The 24,071-nt window shown below is 36.5% G+C and overlaps 1 protein-coding gene across 4 annotated transcripts in view; it reads left to right on the top strand.

Moving 5' to 3' along the window:
* Positions 1 to 24,071, top strand: part of ASAP1 (ArfGAP with SH3 domain, ankyrin repeat and PH domain 1) — a 141,443-nt gene that overhangs the window by 93,916 nt on the left and 23,456 nt on the right. For all 4 annotated transcript variants that reach the window (XM_021386536.1, XM_021386533.1, XM_021386534.1 and 1 more), the window contains 11 exons: positions 956 to 1,043; positions 2,096 to 2,144; positions 7,154 to 7,317; positions 8,849 to 8,982; positions 10,198 to 10,289; positions 11,096 to 11,282; positions 12,499 to 12,584; positions 13,657 to 13,772; positions 16,013 to 16,080; positions 18,498 to 18,605; positions 19,846 to 20,074. In XM_021386536.1, coding sequence (XP_021242211.1) covers positions 956 to 1,043; positions 2,096 to 2,144; positions 7,154 to 7,317; positions 8,849 to 8,982; positions 10,198 to 10,289; positions 11,096 to 11,282; positions 12,499 to 12,584; positions 13,657 to 13,772; positions 16,013 to 16,080; positions 18,498 to 18,605; positions 19,846 to 20,074 — 1,321 coding nt within the window. The remainder of the gene's footprint in view (positions 1 to 955; positions 1,044 to 2,095; positions 2,145 to 7,153; positions 7,318 to 8,848; positions 8,983 to 10,197; positions 10,290 to 11,095; positions 11,283 to 12,498; positions 12,585 to 13,656; positions 13,773 to 16,012; positions 16,081 to 18,497; positions 18,606 to 19,845; positions 20,075 to 24,071) is intronic.

Genomic DNA, 24,071 nt, shown 5'->3' with positions numbered 1-24,071 from the left:
CCATTTTTAAAAGTATGTTTTTCAAGCTTAATTGTTGCCGATTTAGAATTCTTTGAATCTCATAATTGGTTATAGTTTTCCTCTTCTTGTTTTTAACTGTTTAAAAGCAGTGCCAAATGGAAAGTAATATTCTTGTTTGTAATTATGAAAGGTTCAGATCGTGACAATCTGTTTGAGTCTAAATTTTGAAAACTTGAGAATCCAATCACGTATTTAGTCCTTCAAGGAGCTGTTACTCCTAGAGTGTTGGAAATACTGTGTTGATGAGCTTGTTCTGCAAAACGTTTGACAATGTGGAAAATAGTTCTCTAATATTTTTGGTTTATTGCTTTTGCACTGCTTAATACTTGGTTTACAGCTTCTAACATGAACAACTTCAAAACTCTGTTCAGAAGTATTTATAGATAAGTGACATCTCTCATGTTTAGTTTATATCTGTCAGCTATGATAAATTTAATTCGGTATCTCTACAGATTTTCATGCATTAGTATACATCCAAAATATTTTAGTCATATTTAGTGTATTGTGTCTTAAAATCTATGCTGTAATTAGGTCGTTTTAGTGGCTGTATTTACTCAAAGCTCTGACACTTCAAATCACCAACTTCTCACTTCCCTTTAAAATTTTTAAGGCTATTAAAAAAAAAAATACTTAACATGAGCTTTGTTTATGAGATATAATAAAAAAACTTAAATACTAGCATATTCTAAATTAAGGCTTTATTCCTTGAAGGCCTTTCAAGTAGGCAGAAGGAGTTGCTCTGGAGACTTAACCTTGGTTTTAGATCTGGACATTCCATCAGACATGGTCGACGCCATGCTAGTCTCCAGTGTTTTGAGGGTGTGCACGTAATCATGTCTGAAGTTTAAACTAATATCACACATGCACATTGCACAGAATGGAAAAGTAATCCTAAATCAAGACCTTCTTAAAGTAAAATAAATTTTCTTTTTAGTCCAACAGGCAACCAGCTAAACTGAATTTATTAACCTGCCAGGTGAAGCCAAATGCTGAAGATAAGAAGTCTTTTGATCTAATATCACGTATGTGGCAATTTTAGTACCGTCTTGCATTGTATGGGATTTCTGAAATTGTTTTGAAGCCATGTAATTACAAGACACTTTCATGAACAATAAGACTGCAGTTAGAATTCACATCTATATCCAGATATATGCAGTGTCTCATGAGCGGTACCATGACTCTAATTTTGAAGACAGGATGCAGAGACAAATGAATGTAGAACCTCTATTTTGTGTGTGATATCAGTACTGTTCCTTTGTGATAAGCTTTGAAATGCAATACTGGTTTCCCTAAGTTCAGAGAGATGTTTAACAGTTTAGAGTGATGTGCATAAGCTATATTCACTAGGAAATGGAGAAGGCATTTAGACTCTAATTCGTTGTCTGTTCTGTTTATTGAGTATTATTTAATACTCAAATAGTTGAGTGGGAAGTGAGGGGGTAGAAGAAGGAAAGAGAACCAACCTTCTCTTGTTCTCTTATCCTCCTTGCAAAATATTCATTGTTTTGTCTAAAATTGGTAGTGACGCGTATTTTCTCAGCGTTAGAGCTTCAGTGATTTATCCTCTCCCTCCTTTGGTCTTGGATTTAGAAACGTTTTTGAAGTAGATTAGTAACTTACTGTTTTCAGTCTTTGCAAGTAAAATACTAAATAGCAAGCAGTACCAACATTATGCATTTACAAGAACAGTCTTTGAAACCTTTGAACATGAGGGCTGCCACTCCATTCTGATACATTCTTTAGCTAGCAGAAGAGATTCTTAACTTAAACTTCCAGAAAAACATACAATAGGAATAACATTCTCTGCAGCTTACACTTGGTATTTGTCTTCAGAAGGGTTTGTGAGACAGTTTGATTCATGTGCTTATTATTATTCAGTATTTCTAAGTCTAGAACCGCATATACTTAGTGTAAATCAATCTTCACAATTTCATCTTTCGTTGTTTTACGTATTAATGTCACAGGCTAAGAGAAATTGTTCTTAGACTTGAGTGGTTGAATAGGCTTAGTAACAGCTTTGTTGATATTAACAATTTTCATGTGCCAAATGAAAAGATGTATTTATTTTTTACAGATAACAGGACGTACCATTTTCAAGCAGAAGATGAACAAGAATACGTAGCGTAAGAATGCTTACTTCTTTTTCAAGATTATTTTGTCTGTAGAGATGTGCGTATGAGATCATATATAGCAATGAAATTTAGTTTTCTCACTTTATGCCAAAGTAGCGCCCACTGTTTTTTTGTTGCTGTGAATGTGTCAGTGTAAAGTATTTGTGTTTACATTTACAGTTCTACAAGGTGCTTTGAAAACCCTGTAGTGTTAAAAATACAAAAACAGTCAGTTGGAAACCCATTCGGATTGTGTACCTTTCCAGTACATTTTTCATGTGCAGATGCTTGGCATAATACAGTAGATGAGGTTGTTAGGGTACAAATGAAATATTTTGAAATTCTTATATCTTCCTTATTTCTGTAGTTACTACCTCTTTTGTAATTACTGCCTTCCCTCCTGATCCTGTCTTTTCCTCTAAATTAAAAATAACAAATAGATAAAGAACTCCATATAGCATACAGAAATTTAGAAGTAATGCATCTTTCCTACTGTGGGCCTAGAAATAAGCAGCTTAGTGTATTTGAGTTTGAGTACTTCAGAATCCAGTAACTTGCTTCATTACTGCATGTTTCCAAACAGATAATTTCCTGTAAAAGTCTTCCTTCCTGTTGTGCACCCTGATACACATTGTCCTGAGAACCTCCTGCCATTGTTTTTTTTTCTGTTTGAATACTGCTTTCAGTCATCAAATTGTGTTGTAGAGAACATCACTATTCAGTACTTGTGACCTGACAGGACTATGAAAAAAGATAGTAGTAAGTAGGTGCAGCAAGCCTGAACCTTCCAAGGCTGCCTTGTTTTTCAGGACTTGTACTTTCTGTTGCATGTCCATCTTCTAATGGAAGGCTGAGTTGTTACATGTTTAGAAATTACATGGAGTATTTGTAGTATATTCAAGTTGTTAGATAGCACTGGAAGACAACAACAGTGTCAACTCATCACTGCAGGCACAGATGAAGTGAGAAGGCTGGAGAGTTTTGTCATGCAGTTGGGTCCTTCTCCAGAGGCTTCCATGGCAATATGTTGGCTGAATGCGAAGTTGCTAGAAGTCCTATGAGTTAGGAGTGCAATATTGGCTTGCCCAGTCATGCTTATTGCATTCTTTCAGAAACTTAATTGTTCCAGTAAGTTTCGTAGTAAAGAACAAAATACTGTTACTTCACATCGCTAATGTACTTGAACAGCACGGCAGAGATTTTTGTGTGTCTGCCATAAATGCCAAAATGCCTATGTTGGTTTAAAAGGGGAAGACATTTTTTTTGTCTCAATGCATTAGCAAGATGTGTTTTACACATTAGTAAAGTAATTCTTATTATTGACAGGTTAATAAACCCAGTCTAGCTGGCTGTCTTAGAACTGTTTTGAAATTCCAGGCTGGTTTTGTTTCCCGTTACAAGTATAGTTCCCATCTGCTTTGTACTGGAGTATGGTTTATCACTTCAAAATCCAGAGGCTGGAAAAACTGCTTGCAGCAGCATTAAAGCAGTACGTGTTTTAAAATTCCCATTTAGCTGAAGAGACATTAATTGTATCCCAGTGTTGGGATACATATTGATGAACTAATGGAAGCTAGGGGTATTTTGCCAGTGTTTTGGCACAGTAGGCCACCACCAAAAAGGTGCTGTAATGTTGCACAGTGCAGTGTTCTGTTTCATCTTTTTTCTCCACCTTGTTGCGTTTTGTCTTAATTTCAGTGTTTCCACTGTTGTTTTTTTACTTGTGCGCCAATTGATGAATAAATGTGGATTTCTCAAATCCCTTTCCTTCCAGCCTCACATCTAAATGAACAGCAGAGCAAAATGCATTTCTTTATCCTCTAGTTTAAATGACATTGTGTAATTTTTTCCTAGTGATTGTTTTGAGCTGCTTCCAAAGAGCTACTAAGTACGTAAATAAGAACAGCAGACAATTAAAACACAAATCACTGATGCCTGCATTCTGTTACAGGTCTGTTACTACATCCCCTCTAACACTTCCCTTAGTTTAGTGCATTTCTTTATTCTTACCCAAACAGCTGTCTTTTGATCTTCAATTAGTGCTCAGCTGTATGTCATAATGCTCAGTGAGTTATTAGTTTCTCCAGTAGATAAAGCACAGGGTTTATGATGTGGGGGGAAATGTGTGTATTTAATTGTGTGTGTTAAAGGAAACATACACACAGATCTCTAAAAATAACCAAATACTTTTTTTAACACATACAGTAGTAGATGCTTTCTACTTTGTGATGATTGTGGATATGGCCAAATATACTGTGGGCAGACTTCTTAATTCTTTTTCTACCTCCTTTTATTGGAGGTCAAGAGTGTATCCATTTCTGTAGGAAAAGATTGATTTAAATAGAGCCAGATTTAGGAATTGTGCCACAATGCAGAACCATCCAACTTCAGTCTAGCAGTGAGAAACAGTTGTCAGAGGGTTTTCGGTTTTCATATACGTTAAGTATTTTTTCTTTGAGAAGATAGAGTTGGAGGGTCTTCATGCTGTCTATTCCTTGTTCCATATTAAAAAAGGTTGTGGTTGAGAGTTTGAAAGCTACTATGTTAAGGTTTACATGTTTATCTATGGTATTGCAGTAGGGATTTTCAGAAGAGTGTGTTATACTCTTGCCAGCTTACAAATGGTGAGGAAATAAGTGCAATCTGAGTGAGCCTCTTCTAACCACAGTTAAAGAGTACTTCTGCATCCTTCACTGGATTCAGGGTTTAGCCATGACACATCATTTTTGTTTAGCCTCACGAGTTTGTTGGGAGTCCAACAAACAAAATGCCTTGAAGGACCATGGGGGAATAGCTGACGTCCAGAAAAAGTGCATTAGAAGACTGGACAACACATTTTATTGTGTTAGATTGAAGACAAAGCAATTACGTGAGACTTGAGTAACTGAAAAATTATTTGAAAGAACACTATGAAGTATTAAGCTTTTTGACTACTGTCTTGATGCTGGTAGTATTGTAAAAGAAAGCAAATGTATTTAAAGGGGAAGAAAAAGAGAGCAGTGGGGAAGAGTGGTAAAAAGGAATGTGTCTGGTAGAGATAAGAGGAAGAACAGTAGTGAGGGAGCTTTTCTTTATTGACATTGAGTTAATGACACATTTACTGAAGTTTTTTTTTGAATGGTCAGCATACCAGGAAGTCACCAGCTGGGAACTTCTTGTATAGTTAGCATTAGCTATTTGAATACGTCCATTCTTGTGTTCACTGGACCTGCTGGTGGTGTCCAGGAAGAGCTGACCAAGTACCTCATGCTTTAGCTGACCCACAGATAACGCTGTAGATGTAGTCTTCAGCAGTAGTTTCCTCCTAGCTGATGAAATGCAACCAAAATAATTTGTAGCTCTTACACTTTTAGAAGCTTTTAATATGGAAATCTGTGTCACGCTAACAGCTGGCTCAGTCATGTCATGTTTATTTTAATTACATCTCATATTTTTTTTGTTCCTGCACAAATTAGTTTTATTCTAATTCTTCCTTTTTAACAAATTTTAACCTTGAAAAGAATTGCCAACAAAAGTCAGGATAAATGTTGCTTCTCTGAATTTAATAATTATTTTACGCTGTGTGTTTTAACACAACATTAGTGTGTCATTGGAAGCAAGGCATTGCCTCCCCTTTTAGTAACAAGAGATTGAGTCAGAAAAATGGCAGAAGAGTGCCATCTAGTGTGGGTTCTTACATTGCATCATACCACTGGAAAGAGGAATTTATGTAAATACATTGTTTTCAGCATATAAACTATTAGGCAATTTTATTTCCCAGTGTTTCAGTTTCTTTTATTTTTAAGATTGATTTTCCACCAATTTTAAAGGATTTTCTTTTAGGTAGTTTCTCAAATGATTCTTAACTCAAACATTTTAAGAAGCATATGTAAATTATGTATTTTATATGCATTGCCCATGTACTAGTTCATGTTCTGAATCTGCATTGCAAGAATACATTTATAAATTTTCCTCTGTAATCCTTCAACATTTATCTGTTATTATCAAGAAGAGATTACCAGCATCAGTCTGAACTTTCGTCAGTATGTTTGGATGACCGTTGCCCTTTTAGCACATTTCAGGAAACTGCTGTAACACTGGAAACAGGAAATGAACTGAGAACCCTGCTAAAATATTTCTGTGCAAAACGTTTATTTGCAGTAGTGCTAAAAACATCTGAAATCATTATAATCGAGAGGTTTTTTTTTATTTGCCCTTCTCCTAGATTAGGTAACACTCCATCTGCAGCATGCTTCTCCTTTGTATAATCATTTTCCCCTTTTCAACTGTTAAGGTTGCAGCCAGAGGGTTTTATTTTTTCATTAATTAAAACATAACTGTGTACTCAAAAACTGACAGAGTGGCTGGGTGTGGGAAAACTAATGCCTGAAATACCAGTAAAGAATCCTGATTTCTTACAGTTGACAAGTACTCTAAAATGTTGTTAATTACCAGTATTGCTACTCTCCCGTCATCTTCTCTTTTGGAACTCCTCACCCCATTTGTTGCCTTGGCCATTCTCATTAATTCAGGCACTATGCTCAGCTCCGGTTAGAGCACTGACACTTGTATTCTGAAAGGCAGTCAGACACATTTTCTGAAATGTGCTTGCTCTCTCCTATGCACGGAGAGGTGCATGTGTGAGAAAATAGTGGTTATAATTTCCTCTACTAACAGGTAGTTTTAGGAAGATCTTAGACACCTACTTCTAAGGTAGACATATTTACAGCATCTTAATTGCGCATTTTCTCTTCCACAGCTTCTGCTTATTTGAGGAACCCGAGGACTGTATTGCTTTGACTTTAAATTTGTTTGCCAAAGGGACAATATAATTAAGACTTTTCTTCTGTCTTTTTTTCATTCTTAGTTACTTTTTCTCAGTTCTTTGCCTTTGTCTCTCACTTTTCCCTACTCAGTCTCCCTCACGATGATTCTTCCCTATATTCCCACTAATATTTTGTTCCTGGCATCTTTTCTACAGTTTATCTATAAGCTTGTATTTGCAAATGCAGATCTTCATTAAGGTCTTTATCTTGTGCTAGATGGATATCAGTATTGACTAACAGCAAAGAAGAAGCATTAAATATGGCATTCCGTGGAGAGCAGAGCACAGGGGAAAACAGTTTAGAGGATCTGACAAAAGCCATTATTGATGACATACAGAGATTACCCGGAAATGAAGTCTGTTGTGATTGTGGCTCACCAGGTATCTCAATTTGTTCATGTCATCAACTTCTTGTTGTGAGCACAGTGATTTCTTTAGAGGTGTTTGTAGAGTGCAAACTAATTTTAAGCAATATATTGATCAGTCTTCAAGCTGCTTTTAAAAGAACAAATATTGACTTTAATACATTAGTTCTGTTTAATTCACTAAAATATTTTTGTGTGTTGTCTGTGCTTACTTCCAGCAGTTCAAGCCCCTCTGGAGTTTGAACTGTTCTTGTTGCACTGTCTCTAGATGCTTGTTGCACTTGAATGGAAGTTGCTTGGCATCACTGATCCTGTGCATGCTACTAAGTAGAAGTGAGTAATGCTTAGACAATGACTGTGGAAAAGTTGACCTGGCCCGGATCATACTCTGAGGTTTTGTCTTGGTATGAGACTACTGGAATTTCAGTATCAAAAATCTTCATAGAATAAGTAGTCTTGTGCAAAGAAGTGAGACCCAGAGTTAGAATCCTATCAGACTGTATCTTCAGAAGTACAGGTACGGGTCAGTTACATGTTAGAGCTTGAGAAGAGTCGACTTGTCATAGAACTACTGAATTGATAGGGTAGTTGATAGCTGTTGCAGCTTTCAGATCTAAAGAGATACCTCAAGAAGTTGATGTTCACTGGGAACTGAGTAGATAGAATGTATCCTGGAGATGCTTACTGATGCAGAACTGATCCAAGAAAGAAATTCCTAGATAAAAATACAAAGTAGAAAATTGCAAAATCACTAAGTCAAGTCCTGGAATTGTTTTGTTCTATTACTTTGTGTAAATTTATTTATGTAAGGCTGCAGAAACTTTGCATTAGTTTTCATTCATCTCCTAATAAATAGTGAAGTTATAAGCTTATGTACCCCAGCTTGCAGTTCTAAAGTCTTGACATAATACTTTATCACCTACTATTTAAGATAAGGAAGAGATTTATATGAAGATATGTATACAAAATATGTATACATTCATTTATTTTCTTCCAAAGACTGATCATGTTCCTTATATAGTATTTGTAACGTGAAAATACAGATCTCCTTCATGACAGTGCATTTTTTTAAAAAATCAAACTAACCCCTTAGTTCCTTGTATTTTCCACAAGATATTACTGTTTTATGTATTGGAGTATGTTATGGTCAATTTTTAATGAAAAGACTATTTGAGAAGTAAACATTACAACTTCAGAAGTTGTCAACAGTGGAATATAGGAAGTCTGCTGACTTTAAAAACAGGAAATAAAAGCCTGTCTTTCTAGAAGAAACAAACCTTAAATGCATTCAATGTGATCATTCAGTATGGATTTAGAAGACTAAATTCAGTGTCATTGTGGCTGTTAAAAAATCTGAAAAACTGAATTCTGTTGGTAGCAATGTGTGCACTTGCACTGCAGTTTGGAGAAAAATGTGAGATACACTTGGTTTATTTCCATTTGTTAAAATATTAAATAAAGAGTTATTTCAGATTACATTGGATTTCTTACCACCATAGAAAACTTTCTCTAACTTTCTTTAAATATTTTGTTTTTCAATGTCACAGATCCAACATGGCTATCAACTAATTTGGGCATTTTAACCTGCATAGAGTGTTCTGGAATACACAGAGAAATGGGTGTTCATATTTCTCGAATCCAGTCTTTGGAATTAGACAAATTAGGAACGTCTGAACTCTTGGTAAGTTTCTTATGTTATGCATATATTAAACATTGTTTTTAATTACATGTTGGGTGTTAGGTTGGATATTAGGAAAAATTGTTTCTCAGGAAGAGTGGTGAGGTATTGGAATGGGCTGCCTATGGAGATGGCGGAGTCATCATCCCTGGAGACATTCAGGAAATGTGGAGATGTGACACCGAAGGATATGGTTAGTGGGCATGGTGGCGATGGGTTGATGATTGGACTAGATGATCTTAGTGGTCTTCTCCAACCTTAATGATTCGATGTTGACCTGTAATAGAATCCTTTAAATTCAACACCTGAATGTTTATCTTTTCAATATGAGTTTTGCAGACTATTTTATTCATAAATTTTTAAGTATCTGATGTGGTGGTTTCTACTGTTATATACTGTTGATACATCTGTCTATTTGTCACTTCTATTCATTTCCCAAGGCTTTACAGAATGAACATTAATATCTTTTGTGAATAGTGACATTAGAATATTACCTCTTACTGGCTGGTCTTGACTCTAAATCAAGATAGCTTAAAACATCTTGTGATAAGCTAACTTAGCATTAGTCATTCTCAATTGTTAATTTTGACAGAAAAATGTTGGATGAATCTTTTAATTTTGTGGAAGGAATCCCTTTAATGTTATGAAATGAATTGTGTGGAAAGCTATTAAAAATGAGTTACGACAGGTTTATATCACAATCTGTGCTTGACCTATGAGAAGACTTATTATAGAAACTTGGTATGGAAAGAGTAGGCAGTTTGGGTTAGATAGATTTAACGCTCACACTAGTACTCATTTTGAAATAGTGAGTTGCTCACAAACATACTATTCATTTGGAGAAAAAAAATACTAAGCATAAGTTTCCAATAGGTCTGAGCTCTTTTCCAGAAGTAACTTTCTGATTAGTGTACAAGCACTGTTGTGGTGTTCGTGTCGCTAGGTTGTAATTCTGTTTTTGTATCTGAGGTAATTAAAATTGAAATGTAGATAGTAAGCTGCAGTTGTGAAGCCTGTTTTACAACAAATTCTGGGCTGATAGGATTCACGCTTGAAAATTATTTTATTATTTTCTATTTCAATGTAATTATTATGCTTCAATTTTGTAACCTGATGTGTTTTGATAACAGAGTGGGAAATGCATATTAATAGTCCAGGTTTTAGCTTACTGTTGGTTGGGAAAAAAACTCCTTTATATCATTTTTTTTCTTATTACAGCTGGCCAAGAATGTAGGAAACAATAGTTTTAATGATATTATGGAAGGGAATTTACCTAGTCCTTCACCTAAACCCAGTCCATCGAGTGATATGTAAGTTTTGAATCTCTTAAGTTCTTCAATATTAAGTTTAATAGGAAATATACATGTGGATGGAAAAAGCATTAAGCAGCAAAGAAGCCATAGCGGAATAGGATGGCAGAACACTTTTTATTCATACTCCAACCATGGAGTTTCTTAGAAGTTCAGTCTTCTGTCCTCTAGTCACATTTTAGCTACTTGATCTTCTCAGTGTAGAAAACTGTAAGTTTGGGTTTCTGTAGAGCGTGCTACTGAATCTTGCAAGCTTTTCATTTTTTCTAGTACATTGTTGGTTGATAAAAACTGTTGGACTAAATGGACTGTAAATTCAGTGCCATCTTGTTATCATGACAAATTTTCTCTTCCTTTCTCTGGTACAGGAATTATGCAGAAAGCATAACAAATGTGATTTTGCTGGAAGACCTTCTAATCTATTATGTGTTTTATGTGTTCCTGTAGCTGCTTTAGTACTGTTTTTTTAATACTGTTTTATACTGCTTTTCATGCTTATCATCTTTTTAACACATAGGTGCATTTTCACAAGAGACCATGTTTCAGGCTGTATTTTATCTTTCATCTTTGTTTCCAGAGTCAAAAAGCTAACAAACTTTTGTTAACAAGAGAGCATGAAACAATTTAAGGAGTATCTTATTTGGGACTTGTTTGCAAAAAAAAAAAGCATTCATTATAGCAATAAGCCTTTATCTGATGGTTTTCCTCCTACCTTCTGAGTTCAAGTTAGGTGATATTAAATTAAAATTATTGACCTATTTTTTCCTAAAAACATCTAAACCAAGGTCTGTTTTCATACCCCACAGGACTGCACGTAAAGAATTTATAACTGCTAAGTATGTAGACCATAAGTTCTCTAGGAAGACTTGTGCATCTGCAGCAGCTAAACTGAATGAATTACTTGAGGCTGTCAAATCCAGGGATTTACTTGCACTAATTCAAGTCTATGCAGAGGGGGTAGAGCTAATGGAGCCACTGTTAGAGCCTGGACAGGTAAGCCTATCAGGTAAACAAGACTGAGTATTTTAAGTAAAGTGTATCTGTAACATGTCAAGTAGCAGGGGCTGTTACCTTTAATCCTAAAACAAGAGAAATAACAGACTAATATGATTTTTTTCATGCTTTCCTAATTTGGCATCCTTTAGGGGGGAAAACAAAAGTCCTTATCTGTTGCCGGCAGTTAGTCTGAAGGAGTGTGTAATGCAACAGTACTGTGATACACTGTTCTAATTGCAGCTATATTGTGTTGAAAAGCACCTCTTCTGCAGTATGCTCCTTTTAGAAAAAGGACCTGAGAGAGAGCTGAATTTGCTAACCTCGGGTCACCTGATACCACAGACAGTATCATGTCTGCTTTTAAAGAAGCTGCTGAAGGAAAACATCAGTGACTGTACGCAAGTCTCTGCGTTCCGTATGAGGAAGCAGCAAATGTAATGCTTTCACAGGCTGTGATGAAACATTTACAAAAGTGCAGTTTTTCATCCAGGAAAAGAATTGTGGATTTAATTTGGTTTTAATAATGTGCTGAATACTTCCAATTCCTACTTAAAATTAGTAGCAGTTTTTCTGAAAACTAGTCTTGTTTCACCTAAAGTATCCACGTAGAAATGTTGCTTGAGAGCAACATCACCCAGTTCTGTAGAGAACCAATGCTGCATAACTACTTGGTCAGCAGTGTTTTTTCCTAGTACGTTCAAATCCAACCTAGAGAGATCTCAAAATTTACAGTAAGTTCTGTGAAAAAAGCCGTCCTGGCAAAGGCTTGTCTGTGTGGAATGGAGGGAGTTCAGTCTCAGCTCTCAAGATATCACAGAATGCTGGTCGTGGAAGCACTTCACAGATCCTCTCACTATGGGGTAAAATTCGTATATTTGTGTCAGTTGTAATAAGAACCAAAGAATTAGCCCTTAGATTTTCACAGCTTCTGTTGGCAGTACTATGTATGAATGCCATGCAGTTAGGACATTTATAGCAGCAGTTTCCCATGTAAATTCTCTACTTAGTAAAATTTAACTCTAATGTACTCTCATTTAAGTTATTTTAAGCACTTAGTGATTCATAGGAGTTGATGAAATTTGGTTTTAGAGTAATTTCTCATGCAACTTATAATCTGAGTTCTCATTTAAATCTATCAAGGCAGAAGTTTATATATAGAAAATAAAGCATGATTCTGGCTGAGATGATCTAACTTCTGTTTACATATATTTAGGAGCCAGGTGAAACAGCACTTCATTTAGCAGTCCGGACTGCTGACCAAACCTCTCTCCATCTGGTTGACTTCCTTGTACAAAACTGGTATGGATTGCGCATTTTTGTTCAGTTGAGAATGAAAAATGAAGATGTTCAAAGCCATCATTTTAGTTTCTTGAATGGTGTTTGTTCATCACTTGCAGTCATTCTCCTTAGATATGTTTCAGAGAAGCCTAATTTAATGCCTTGAATTGACCTTTGTGTTTGTAGTCACTAGATAGTGGGGAAATAAGGGTAGGATAACAACACGGAATGTAGTTTCTCTTTCAATCTTATTTTTAATTGGTGCAGAGCAAAGAATATTGATATAGAACATACAAAAATATGAAACAATGCAAACAAAAAATGAATCGTTCAGATAAAGGAGAAACTGTAGGGGTGGAGGATTTTTTGTCAGAAAATGGTAACTAGATGCATTAACTTTGAAAGAGATGTTCTAGCAGTTTAGAAACGGTGTTGAAGCTGTTGAGAGCATAGTCTTTTTGACTGGTAATTTTTAGCATCTAGTTTGTTGGCTGAGCTACTCTTTATTGTCAAGAAATGTTCACGGGAGTAGAATAATATGTATATCTTAACATATTTTTCAAATGAATGATCTAGTGGTACGATATTAATTGTTATTTGTGTCACAATGTAGGTAATGATTACATGAAATAGATTCCAGTCCACTCCCATAGCATGCTATTAAGTGAAAGAAGCAGCAGTCGTTTTCTCAGAGTGATGGGATCACTTTTGCAGAGGGATGAGAGGGGAGGGATGGGGTGTTTGATTTGAGGAATAATTTATTTCCCCCTGAGAGTATGAAATCATCATACCTACTGTTTGAAATTTAGGGGAATAAATACTTATTACCTTTCCTTCCCCTCTCTATTTGTTTACGGAGCTGCATTTAGGCAGTGTTAGGGAGGAAGTTTTGTCTTCTGGTAACAGCAGACCTGGAATCAGCGTTTGTGCTTCCATCTCTGGCACTACTCCCTCAAGTCAAATGGAGAATGGAGTGCTGACCATAATGAAAGTGTTATTAAAAAAAACACACTAATTTTAAGCCATTAGATTCCATAATTAAGCAGAGTGTTAAATTTTTCTTGCTTGATTTCTGTTTTTCTTTTGTATATAGTGGAAACCTGGATAAGCAAACAGCATTGGGTAATACAGTTCTACACTACTGCAGTATATATAATAAGCCTGAGTGTTTGAAATTGCTTTTGAGGGGGAAGCCAACTATTGATGTAGGTAAGTTCATTAATCGATGCTAGGAAATAAAAATTTCCTAACATTTCATTTTTAAGCACTTTTATTTATGTCCTACTTCATGAAGTGAGCTTTTCTTAAGGAAAAATAAAAACTGTAGATTAGAAAGACGAAGGTTTCCTCACCAGCAAGACTGAAGGAAGCATTAAGAAATTGAACTCGACAAAAAAATTCAAATGGAGAAAAAGTAGTCGATAATCCCTAGTTTTGCTTCAGTGTTTGTCTTACACTTTGTGAATGCTCTGGATTTTAGATATGTTGTTTGTATCACAAAATTCATCCAGTGCTTGTATGTTAAAGTGCTTCAAATGACTTCTCACATTAAATACACTCCAGATGCATTTGGGCTTTGTATACACAACAGTTAATTTTGTTTTCAGTATTAATGTTAGCTGGCACTGGTTTCACCTGGTGCTTCCACAACATCACTGTAGGTGGTGAGGGAAGAGATTCACTTTGAGATGCCTTTCCTCCTCCTCTAATTACCACCTTCTTGTGTGAGATGTAAGACTTTCCGTACCTGCATCAGTCCATTTTTCATCATGTCTTAGCAGAAGTTTTTGTTAAAAATTGAGTATCTGTAAACTGCTCACACTTAATATAATCTGCTGTTTACCAGATGCTCTTTTTATTGTCTCGGAATATGGCAGGTACTGTGTTCTGAATCTTGCTTGTCAGGCTCAGGAGTTGTCATCATCATGTCTATAAGGGTTTGTGCTCTGTCAGTTCTGGTATAGGAGGGAAGTTTCCTAGTTAGTGCAAGCTGGAGAGTATGTACTTCTATTTCTCTTTTTCTCAAAGCCATCATTTTTGTTCCAGTGGCCAGGCTGCAAACTATTCCAAAGTTAAGTTCTTATCTCTTTGGCAGAAATAATTGGTTTCCTTCACCTTTATGTACGCTCTTAAATTATTATTTTGATATTCTAATATTAACTTGTCAGAGAACTTGATGCGATCTTTTTTTTAGCAGATATGTCCCTAATTAATAAAATGAGAAAACTACCTGAGCAGGCTTAAACATGTATGTTGGTCGTTCTGTGGAACGCTCTCCTAGGTAGCTGTCAGAAGTGTGTTCTTAACTTTTGGAATTGCTTTCCCCATCCCCACCCCTTGAGCTGTCAGATAGGAGCCACCTATTTGTAGGCCTTGAAGCTTCAGGCTTACTCTTACAGTCTGAAAATTTGGATTACATGTAGTCTCTTAATCTGTGTGTGTTAAGGAGTACTGTGTTCTCATTCCTCTTCATGAGAAACCTCTCAGTCCACCTCAGATCTTTCCATAAGGAACATTCTTTTCTTCCAGAGATCTTAATTTCTTTAAATTTGTAGAAATGCTTCTTGAATGTGTATTTATTTAAATTGACCTTTCTGTGACTTCTTTTTATTTTCTGTATATTCTGTATATAATACACACAGACATGTCTGCCTGTGAGATCTCAGCTTGACTGTTTTCATTGCTCAGTCACCAAAATATTTCACTGTCTGAATATGGTGTAGAGTATACTCTGTTCAAGTTCCATGGCATTTGCAGATACTGTAAGAATAATGTTTACTTAGTTTGTCCATGAAAGATTATAGGTTGTGATGGTTTGTGTTTTGTTTTATGAGAACTGCTACTGGACATTTAGAAGGGATCCCACTAGACTTAATGTTAAAAGACCTGGAGTGCTCAGCGCTTTCTTTCCATCCAGGAATCATTTTAAACTGTACAAGATTTTGTAGTCTTCGTAAGGATAATGCAGCTAGAAAGTTTGTCAGTGATTCTTGTCATCTTTAGAATAGAATTTGTCCTCAAATTCAGACTTCAAATAGCTATATATTAATCACTTCAAGTAAAATGTGCTTGGATCAACATATGCATCTTTTACTTTGTCTTCAAAGTTTTCTTTTTTGAGCTGTCTTACACTGTCTGCTTGCTTTTTCTGCTTACTGTAGGTTTTACTGGCAGAGGAGCTGAGTGGAGGTTGAAATGACTAAATTTCTTTATATTCTCTCCTAGAATGATTAGGAGGGTGGGGATTTGGAAACTGTCCTAGCAGATGCTGCTGTTCAGAAAGAACCTGATGATACATTAAATGCATGAATACTTTTGTAGAATTTGAGAGGTACAGCTGCTATAAATGGATATTTTTTTAGAAGTTGCTCTGCTAAGAATAATGACACATAATAAATGGATTATTTAAGCATCTCAATTATTGCTCTTTTTATCGTTGATTTTTGTAGTTAATCAAGCTGGAGAGACGGCTCTAGACACAGCAAAAAGACTGAAAGCTCTCCAGTGTGAGGAACTGGTAAGAATGGGGTGAGCAGGGGAAAAGCTTACTTCTTGAAAGACGTGGTCTACTTAATGTATCCCTTCCACGGTACCTCAGACTTGGTTTTGCTCCCAGCTGGCTGCAGGCCTTACCACACTTTGAATTTCTTTTTTCTTTTTTTTAACTTTGTGATACACCAATCATTTTCTTCATAACAGTTCAAGTGAAAGAGCTCACTTCAACTGGAAGTGCTCTAGTACCTTAACCAGCATATTTGCAGATATTAAATACTAGCGGATTAGGTATGTGAATACCAGTTAATGCATTGTTCGAAGACATCTGTGCTTCATCAGCTTAAAGGTTCTTCGATACTTTTTTAGGAGTACAAAACAGCCCCAAAATACTAAATTTGCTGAGAGGTTTCAGCTGTGGATCTTTCTTTCCTCTTTTTCTTCTTCCAGTTTGTTTAATGGGACAGTTAGACAATTCAGAGATGCTGAGAATCTTTTTCCTAGAATAATTAAAACCAAAATAAACCACCTCAGAGAAGAGAGTGAAGATGTAGTGAACAAAATATAATTTAATGTCGGAAGTTGATATATCAAAAAACATTAAACACAAGGTTCTGTGGGAATTTATCCCTCTACTGAACATCATCAGAAAAAGCTTTTTTTTTTTTGGTATCCTCAGGATTTAGGAGACAACACTCAAGAAAACCACTGGACTTTGAGGAAATAAGGGTTTTAAAGGATTTTCTCAGGTATTCTTCTGGAGCAGATAGCCAGGAATAAGGTTTTCGGATCAGACCGATAAGCTTGTTTGTTCTTAGCCCTCTAAGGTTCTTCAAACCGGCATGTATTTAGTAGACAAGTGAATTCAAGTACTATCAGTGGATTTAAAAAGCTGAAGTAGTGTGTCTGATATGCAAAACAAAGCCAGAAGAGTTTGCAAAATGGTAGACATTTGCTCCTTAATTGTATTTCTCATAACCTTCCTGTCACATTTTGACAAACCCAGAAAGGTATTTACTTTATCTCTGGTAAACTTAATAGATTTTATTTGACAACTGGAGATTCTTGTCATGTATTAGTATGCAATCTGGAGAGCTTATCCTTCACAAGTTAGAATCATTTTTCTTAATTCTAGGAGTGCAAGTCCACATTTTCCCATGGTTGATAGGAAGGGCAGTGCGCTTGCTTGATTCTCCCATGTGTGCTGTAAGCGCTGTTTCCAGTTCAGTGTTTCGAATATTCCAGCAGCTGAAAAACAGATCAGCTGTACAACACGCAATTGGAATGGATTTTATTTGTAGCGTGTACTTAATAAGGTAACATTTGCCATTAGTGTGGACCAGCTGATTGTGGTAAAGAACAAACAAAAAACAGGATGTTAACAGTGAGCTTATCTAGCAGTTAATTGCATTAATTATTGTAATTGAAATTCTGCGAATACCTAACTCTGCTATGGATAACCGAAAGAATAAGAGCATTTGCAACATTTCTGTATTTCCTGTTCTGGAATAGAAAAAGTCTGCATTTTTTTCAAAAGTGACAGTGAAAGGAGGGAAGGAGTAGGAAAAAAAAATGAACACCTGGTTTACCATGGGCAAAAAAAAGGGGTGAAATAAATATCTAAATGCAGTATCACAGACATACTGAGCTATTTCTGTTGCTTGGAGTCTTAAGTGTGTAATTGCATTCAGCTTCAACTAAATTAATTACTTATAGTTATAATATTTATATAACATCTTGCAAATAGTTTTCTTTCAAATTTTATTTAGGGAAGATCTCATTTGGTTACAGGCTCTTGAGAGTCAGGTAGTACCTAGTAGCCTTCATCTCAAAGGATGTGAGGGAACAATAATGATGGGAAATAAAAGTGCTGAATATGAGAATTTATCTGCTCAGGATAACTGTGAACTGTGCTTTTTCTTTACTGATTGTTGAAGAAGTAGTAGTAATTTTCAAAGAATGTATATATTGTTTAGACTGGCAAAGTAGAGGGAATCACTTGATCCCATTGAAGAGAAGGGAAAGAGTATTTGAATGCTTACGTGAAGGATAAGTACCTTTTCTATGATTCTACCACAAAGATTGTGATTTGGGAGGGATAATTGTCTTATGTCCTAGAATTTATAAACAGTTTTTTGCGTTTCTGTCTTCCAGAGTCTCACTGCTTTTGTGCACGTACCTTTTCTTCATGCCATCTTTTCAAATGATTATCAAACATGGCAACTTCTACCCATTTAGATAAAATCCTCCCTTTTTGGCTTTTAGCAGCTCTTCTGTTCCTCAAATAGATGGAAACTTTTGTGATTGTCTTGAAATTTTACTTGTAATGCCTAGAAAATATAGAAACTTAAATATTTCTATTAACTGCTTGCTATTACAAAATTAACTTACTGGACACTGAAGGAAGAGAAGGTGTTCCAGTAAGAATTCTTACTTTTTCAGCTTTCTCAAGCCAAGGCTGGGAAGTTAAATCCACATGTCCACGTAGAGTATGAATGGAATCTTCGGCAGGAAGAAATTGATGAAAGTGATGATGACTTAGATGATAAGGTAAACATGACATCCTGGTATAGCCTTTCTAATCGGAAATGAATGGAAATTCTGTGTGCATTTTAATTTCTTTTCTCTTGCCTATATTTCAGGGGGAGAGCTAGTTTGAAGTTCTGTTTAAAGGCTGACAAAGTGCTTTTTGAATATACTTTTTTAACGTAGTTATTATAGAATTGAGTTTCAGAAGTTTTGCTTCAACGAGACATACATGATAATACAAATCAGTAAATGTAGATTACTTGTGGTTTTTTTCCTTTCCGAATTCTTGGTTTTTCATTTCTAGCTGAAGGAAATCCACAGATAGAATACTTAGTTCTCGCATAATTTAATTAAAATCCTTGTTGTCAAATTAGTAACTTGATATATTTTTCCAGAACTGTGCTGTGCATTTTATTCCTGATTGAAAAAGAGGTAATGGAAAGGCAAAACTTGAGGGCATAGAATAATTGCCATTTGAGATGATGTGGAAACTTAGCTTTAGTGTCCTACTTTAGCAAGTGAGATAATTATTCTGTGCTCTCTTTCTGTGGTAAATGGAAAAACACATCTCATATTTTACATGGGTTCTGTAGAAAGAAATGTGGTCAGCTTTATTATCTGTGACATTTGGGACTGAGAAATTCAGAAACCCAAATAATTTACATATCCTCAAGGACAGCAGAGAACAAAACTATTATCTGTGCAAGGAGAATGACTAATGCTATATTGGAGGTAACAAAGCCTGCCTGAACCAGAACTACTATGAGACAGATTGTGTAGCTCTACTTGCAGCTATTAAGAACAATTATATGCATTTAAAAGATGAGCTGTACCACTGAATGTATTGCAGGTTCAGTAAACAAACCTGATGTGTCAGAAACGGTTATTTAAATTGTAGTATGTATTAATGAGCTATTTTTGATCTTTGAAGCTGTCTGATCTAAGGAAAGTGCTATTTGAACTGAAAAATTACGCTTAGTTTCTGAAAACTACTAGGCTTTAGTATATTATTTAGTATGTTGTATATCTAGTGCTTTAAGAATGAATCCAACTTTGTGGGTATATTCACTTAATGCTACAGTCTTTAATTTTCAGTTACAGAGGAGAGTATCTTTCGGGTTTGATCCTGAGCAAGAAAGGAAAATGAGGTTATTTTGCATGCTTGTGTCCAATAGAATATGTTCTCTTTTATTCTTTCCCAACCGTATGAACTCTATCTAGTGTTTAGACAGCCATATAATATATGTCTTTTTATTCACAGCCTAGTCCTATAAAAAAAGAAAGATCTCCAAGACCCCAAAGTTTTTGTCACTCTTCAAGTATTTCCCCCCAAGATAAAATGACTCTTCCTGGATTTAGCACTCCTAGAGACAAACAAAGACTCTCCTATGGAGCTTTTACCAATCAGATTTTTGCTTCTACAAGCACAGATTCACCTACTTCTCCAACTGCAGATGCTCCTCCTCTTCCTCCTAGAAATGCTGGCAAAGGTAAGTCTGTCTTGAAACTAAGATGCAAGCAGTAATTTTTCCACAATTGTTCTTACTTTAATCAAGTGTATTACACTTAAGGTTAGTGTAGTTTTCTAATCATATTGGTGTTTTAATACGATCCAATGCATGTTCTCAAAATGAGAAGAAAAGAAACAAGGAGTGGGTGCTTTGTAACGGACTTACATTCGTAACAATAAACGTGAACTGATGAAAGATAATAAAGTAAAACTGCTAACTAAAAGTGGATTCATTTTACATAGAAATCTTTTAAATCAATTTCCATCACAAGTCTATGAAACTTTTAAAAGAATGTTGCTGGTATGTAGTGCTATAGGATGCTGTGATGTATAGTGTCTGTCAGAGGGCCAAAAAGCATTGAAGGAAAGGAGGTGCAAAATGGCATCAGTGCACAAAGGAAGGGCAGGCAACTGATGTCTTCTGCCTGGACTTGTGCAAGGCCTTTGGTGTCGTCCTGCACTACATCCTTATTTCGAAATTGAAGAGATATGGATTTGAAGGCTGGACTATTAGATGGATAAAGAATTGACTGGATGTTTGTAGCCAGAGTTGCTGTCAGTGGCTCTATGTCCAGGTGGAGGCCAGTCACAAGTGATGTCCCCCAGGGATCTGTCTTGGGACCGGCGCTCATCAACGTCTTTATCAGTGACATAGACAGTGGGATTGAGTGTACCCTCAGAAAGTTTGTTGCTAACACCAAGCTGAGTGGTGCAGGTGATGCAATAGAAGGGAGGGATGCCATCCAGAGAGACCTGGACACACTCAAAAAGTGGGCACACAAGAATCAAATGAGGTTCAACAAGGCCAAGTGCAAGGTGTTGCACTTGGGTCGAGGCGGTCCCAGATTTCGGTACAGACTGGGAAAGTAACTCATTGAGAGCAGCCCTCCAGAGATGGTCTTGGGGGTGCTGCTGGGCAAAAAGCTGAACATGTGTCAGCAGTGTGCGCTTGCAGCCCAGAAGACCAACGGTTTCCTGGGCTGCCTCAAAAGAGGGATGGATGGCCAGCAGGGAGAGGGAGGTGATTGTTTTAGACTACTCTGCACTTGTGAGGCCCTGTCTGGAGTACTGTGTCCTGACCTGGGGCCCCCAGCATAGGAAAGATGTCGAGCTATTGGAGCAAGTCCAGAGGAGGGCCACTAAGATCATCAGAGGGCTGGAGCACCTTCCCTATGAAGAAATGTTGAGGGAGTTGGGCTTGGTTAGCTTGGAGAAGAGAAGGCTCTTGGGGAGACCTCATTGCAGTCTTCTAGTACTTGAAGGGAGCTTATAAGCAGGAGGGGGACTGACTTTTCATGCAGTCTCCTAGCTATGGGATAAGTGGGAATAGCTTTAAACTGAAAGTGGGGAGATCTAGGTTAGATAAGAATAAATTTTTTACTCAGATGATGGTGAGGCACTGGCACAGGTTTCCCAGAGAGATTGTGGATGCCCCATCTTTGGAAGCATCCAAATCCAAGTTGGATGGGATCCTGGGCAGCCGGACCTAGCGGTTGGCAACCCTGCCTGTAGTAGGGGGATTAGAACTAGATGATCTTTAAGGTCCCCTCCAACCTAAGCCATTTTGTGATTCTGTGATATGATTCAAGAAGACTCCCTCTCCTTGCAGTCACTGTGTGGATAAAGGAAAAATACCAGAATGACCTGGGAAGAGCTAAGCAGGTTGGTATGAAAGTTTGTTCCCTCTCTGCATCAAGACACTCCTTTTGCATCTTGGTGAGCACTACAGAAGTGTGAATAATGTCCAAGAAAAAATACCCACTCTATTGCCAGATACTTAACAAGTGACATATTGAGGAGCTAAATGAAATGTCACCCATTATTCCCTGAGAGAAAAAACAGTTCTGGTCTTGTAGAATTACTTCTAAGGAAGATATGTTCTACGGGTTGGTAGACTTGGCAATAAATGTTCAATCAATAATTTTTTTCTGTGATTAAAAAACACTTTTGGTAGTGCTTGAAAGGGAAGAGAACTTGTTTTACAATACTTTATTTTGCAGCTGTAACAGATAGTGGCTCTGTAACCTAGATAAATATAAACTTCAAAATTAGAGGACCTACTTGTGAAATAAAACCTGTTGCTGTAATATAATTTGTGCAAATCTAGCTTTAGAACAACAACAAAAATAAAGCCTTCATTTTTTTTCATTCCTCCCCTCTCCTGACTTAGTTTAGGATAAACCTAATTGTGAAAACTTTGTTATTAAGGCTACAGTGTAGTTTAAGGCTTTAATGGTTGTAGGTCTGTATTTAATTTCTTCAACTTGTAATCAACTTTGTTCTTAGAAATTATGGTGAGGAGCTCTCACTAAAACTTAAATGGTAAAAAGGGACAGAATAAAATCAGCTGACGTCAGGTGTCTGCTTTTACACAATGCAGGTGCTGTGTTTAAGAACTACTGTTCCACCATCTATCTTTGTCACGTACTGGCATCTTCAGAATACCTTGACTCTTAGTGGAAAAGGCTGGTTTTCCACTAAAAGACAAAGCAATTTTGCCAGTATGCTTTCTTCACGAGATTTCCTGATCTGAGCTTGTTTATATGAGTTTAATTGGGAACTCATTTGTACTGCTTGTGACTTCATTCTGTTGACCTTCCTGTTGGCATCTGGGATAGAGTAAATTTTCTTTTCTTTCTGGTATGGTTCTGGATTTAGGGTGATATTAATATAAATATAATATAAATATTAATGTTGATAACACCGATATTTTAGGTGTTGCAGAGCAGGGCTTACTCTAAGTCAGAGATTTTTTAGCTTCTCATGCCATTGAGGAGCTGGGGGTGCTGTTTCTCACCTTGGGTGGATGGATGAAGGTTATCACTTTGCTGTACTGTGTTACACTGCCTGATAATATGTTAACATGACTGGTTGTGAGACTAATCTGGTATTTGTGCTCATCATTACAGTCGTCTCTATGCTTCAGGAAGCATTTATCTGCAGCTGTTAATAATTACACTCTTTACCTTTTCTCCTTGGAAAGATGGTTAGTTATAAGTGGCAGGGAGTGTGGGATGGTATGGGCAGGTACCAAGAATAGTGAGCCCCTCCAGTGTTTTGGAACTTCATCCTTGCAACAGGCCAGGGCTTTTCAAATCCTCTTATGTTAAGAAAGTTCATTTTGGTAGCTACGTATTTGATTGAAAGTTACGTGAAAACATAGCATTGTATTTTTCTGCACCGATTCTGTAACTAAATTTAAACTTAACTTCTGTTCCCAAACAGAAAAGTAATCTTTATCCCTGCTCAGCTCTGTGGCTCTGGCAGATACCATTAGAACATGGCAATGGTCTACTGGGGGATGGATAGTTGGAAAGGCATATTTTAGAAAGGGGTTTTTTAAGATTTCGTAATCTGTGTGCTTTGGGATATACAAATTATAAATCTTTCCAAAACGTGTTGTATGTTTAAATGAAAACATCTCCCTTTAGCCATCTGTAAGCTGGCTTCATTCACCAGTGAAGTTCCTTAGTAGCAAGGTTCCATGGCGTTTGCCAAGAAGTCCTGGTGGAGTGGAAGCTGTCAAGTTTGAATTTTTGAGTTGGGGAAATAAGGTAAGTTTAAAGAAATTTGTGTGATGTGCAGCATTAATTTGAGTCACCCTTAAAATTTGAAATTGTTGGAGTATGTGTACATGGGGATTTTTAATTTTTTTAAGTTTATCTGTACATCATTATAGTATAATAACCAGATGACGTGTTTGCCAGGATTCTAAAGGAGCTAGCTAAAGTAGTTGCCAAGCCAGTCTCCATCATATTTGAAAGATCATGGCTGTCAGGTGAAGTCCCTAATGACTGGAGAAAGGGAAATATCACTCCCACTTCTAAGGAAGGGAGAAAGGAAGACCTAGAGAACTACAGACTGTAGAGTGTCACATCTGTGCCTGGGAAGATGATGGAACATATCCTCTTGGAAGCTATGTTAAAGCACATTTCAGATGATTAGATGATCTGAGGCAGCCAGCACAGCTTTGCTAA

Source organism: Numida meleagris, chromosome 2 (assembly GCF_002078875.1).
Source record: "Numida meleagris isolate 19003 breed g44 Domestic line chromosome 2, NumMel1.0, whole genome shotgun sequence".
Classification (NCBI taxonomy): domain Eukaryota; kingdom Metazoa; phylum Chordata; class Aves; order Galliformes; family Numididae; genus Numida; species Numida meleagris.
Note: the sequence above shows the minus strand (reverse complement) of the source record. Positions and strands in the feature narration are given on the sequence as shown.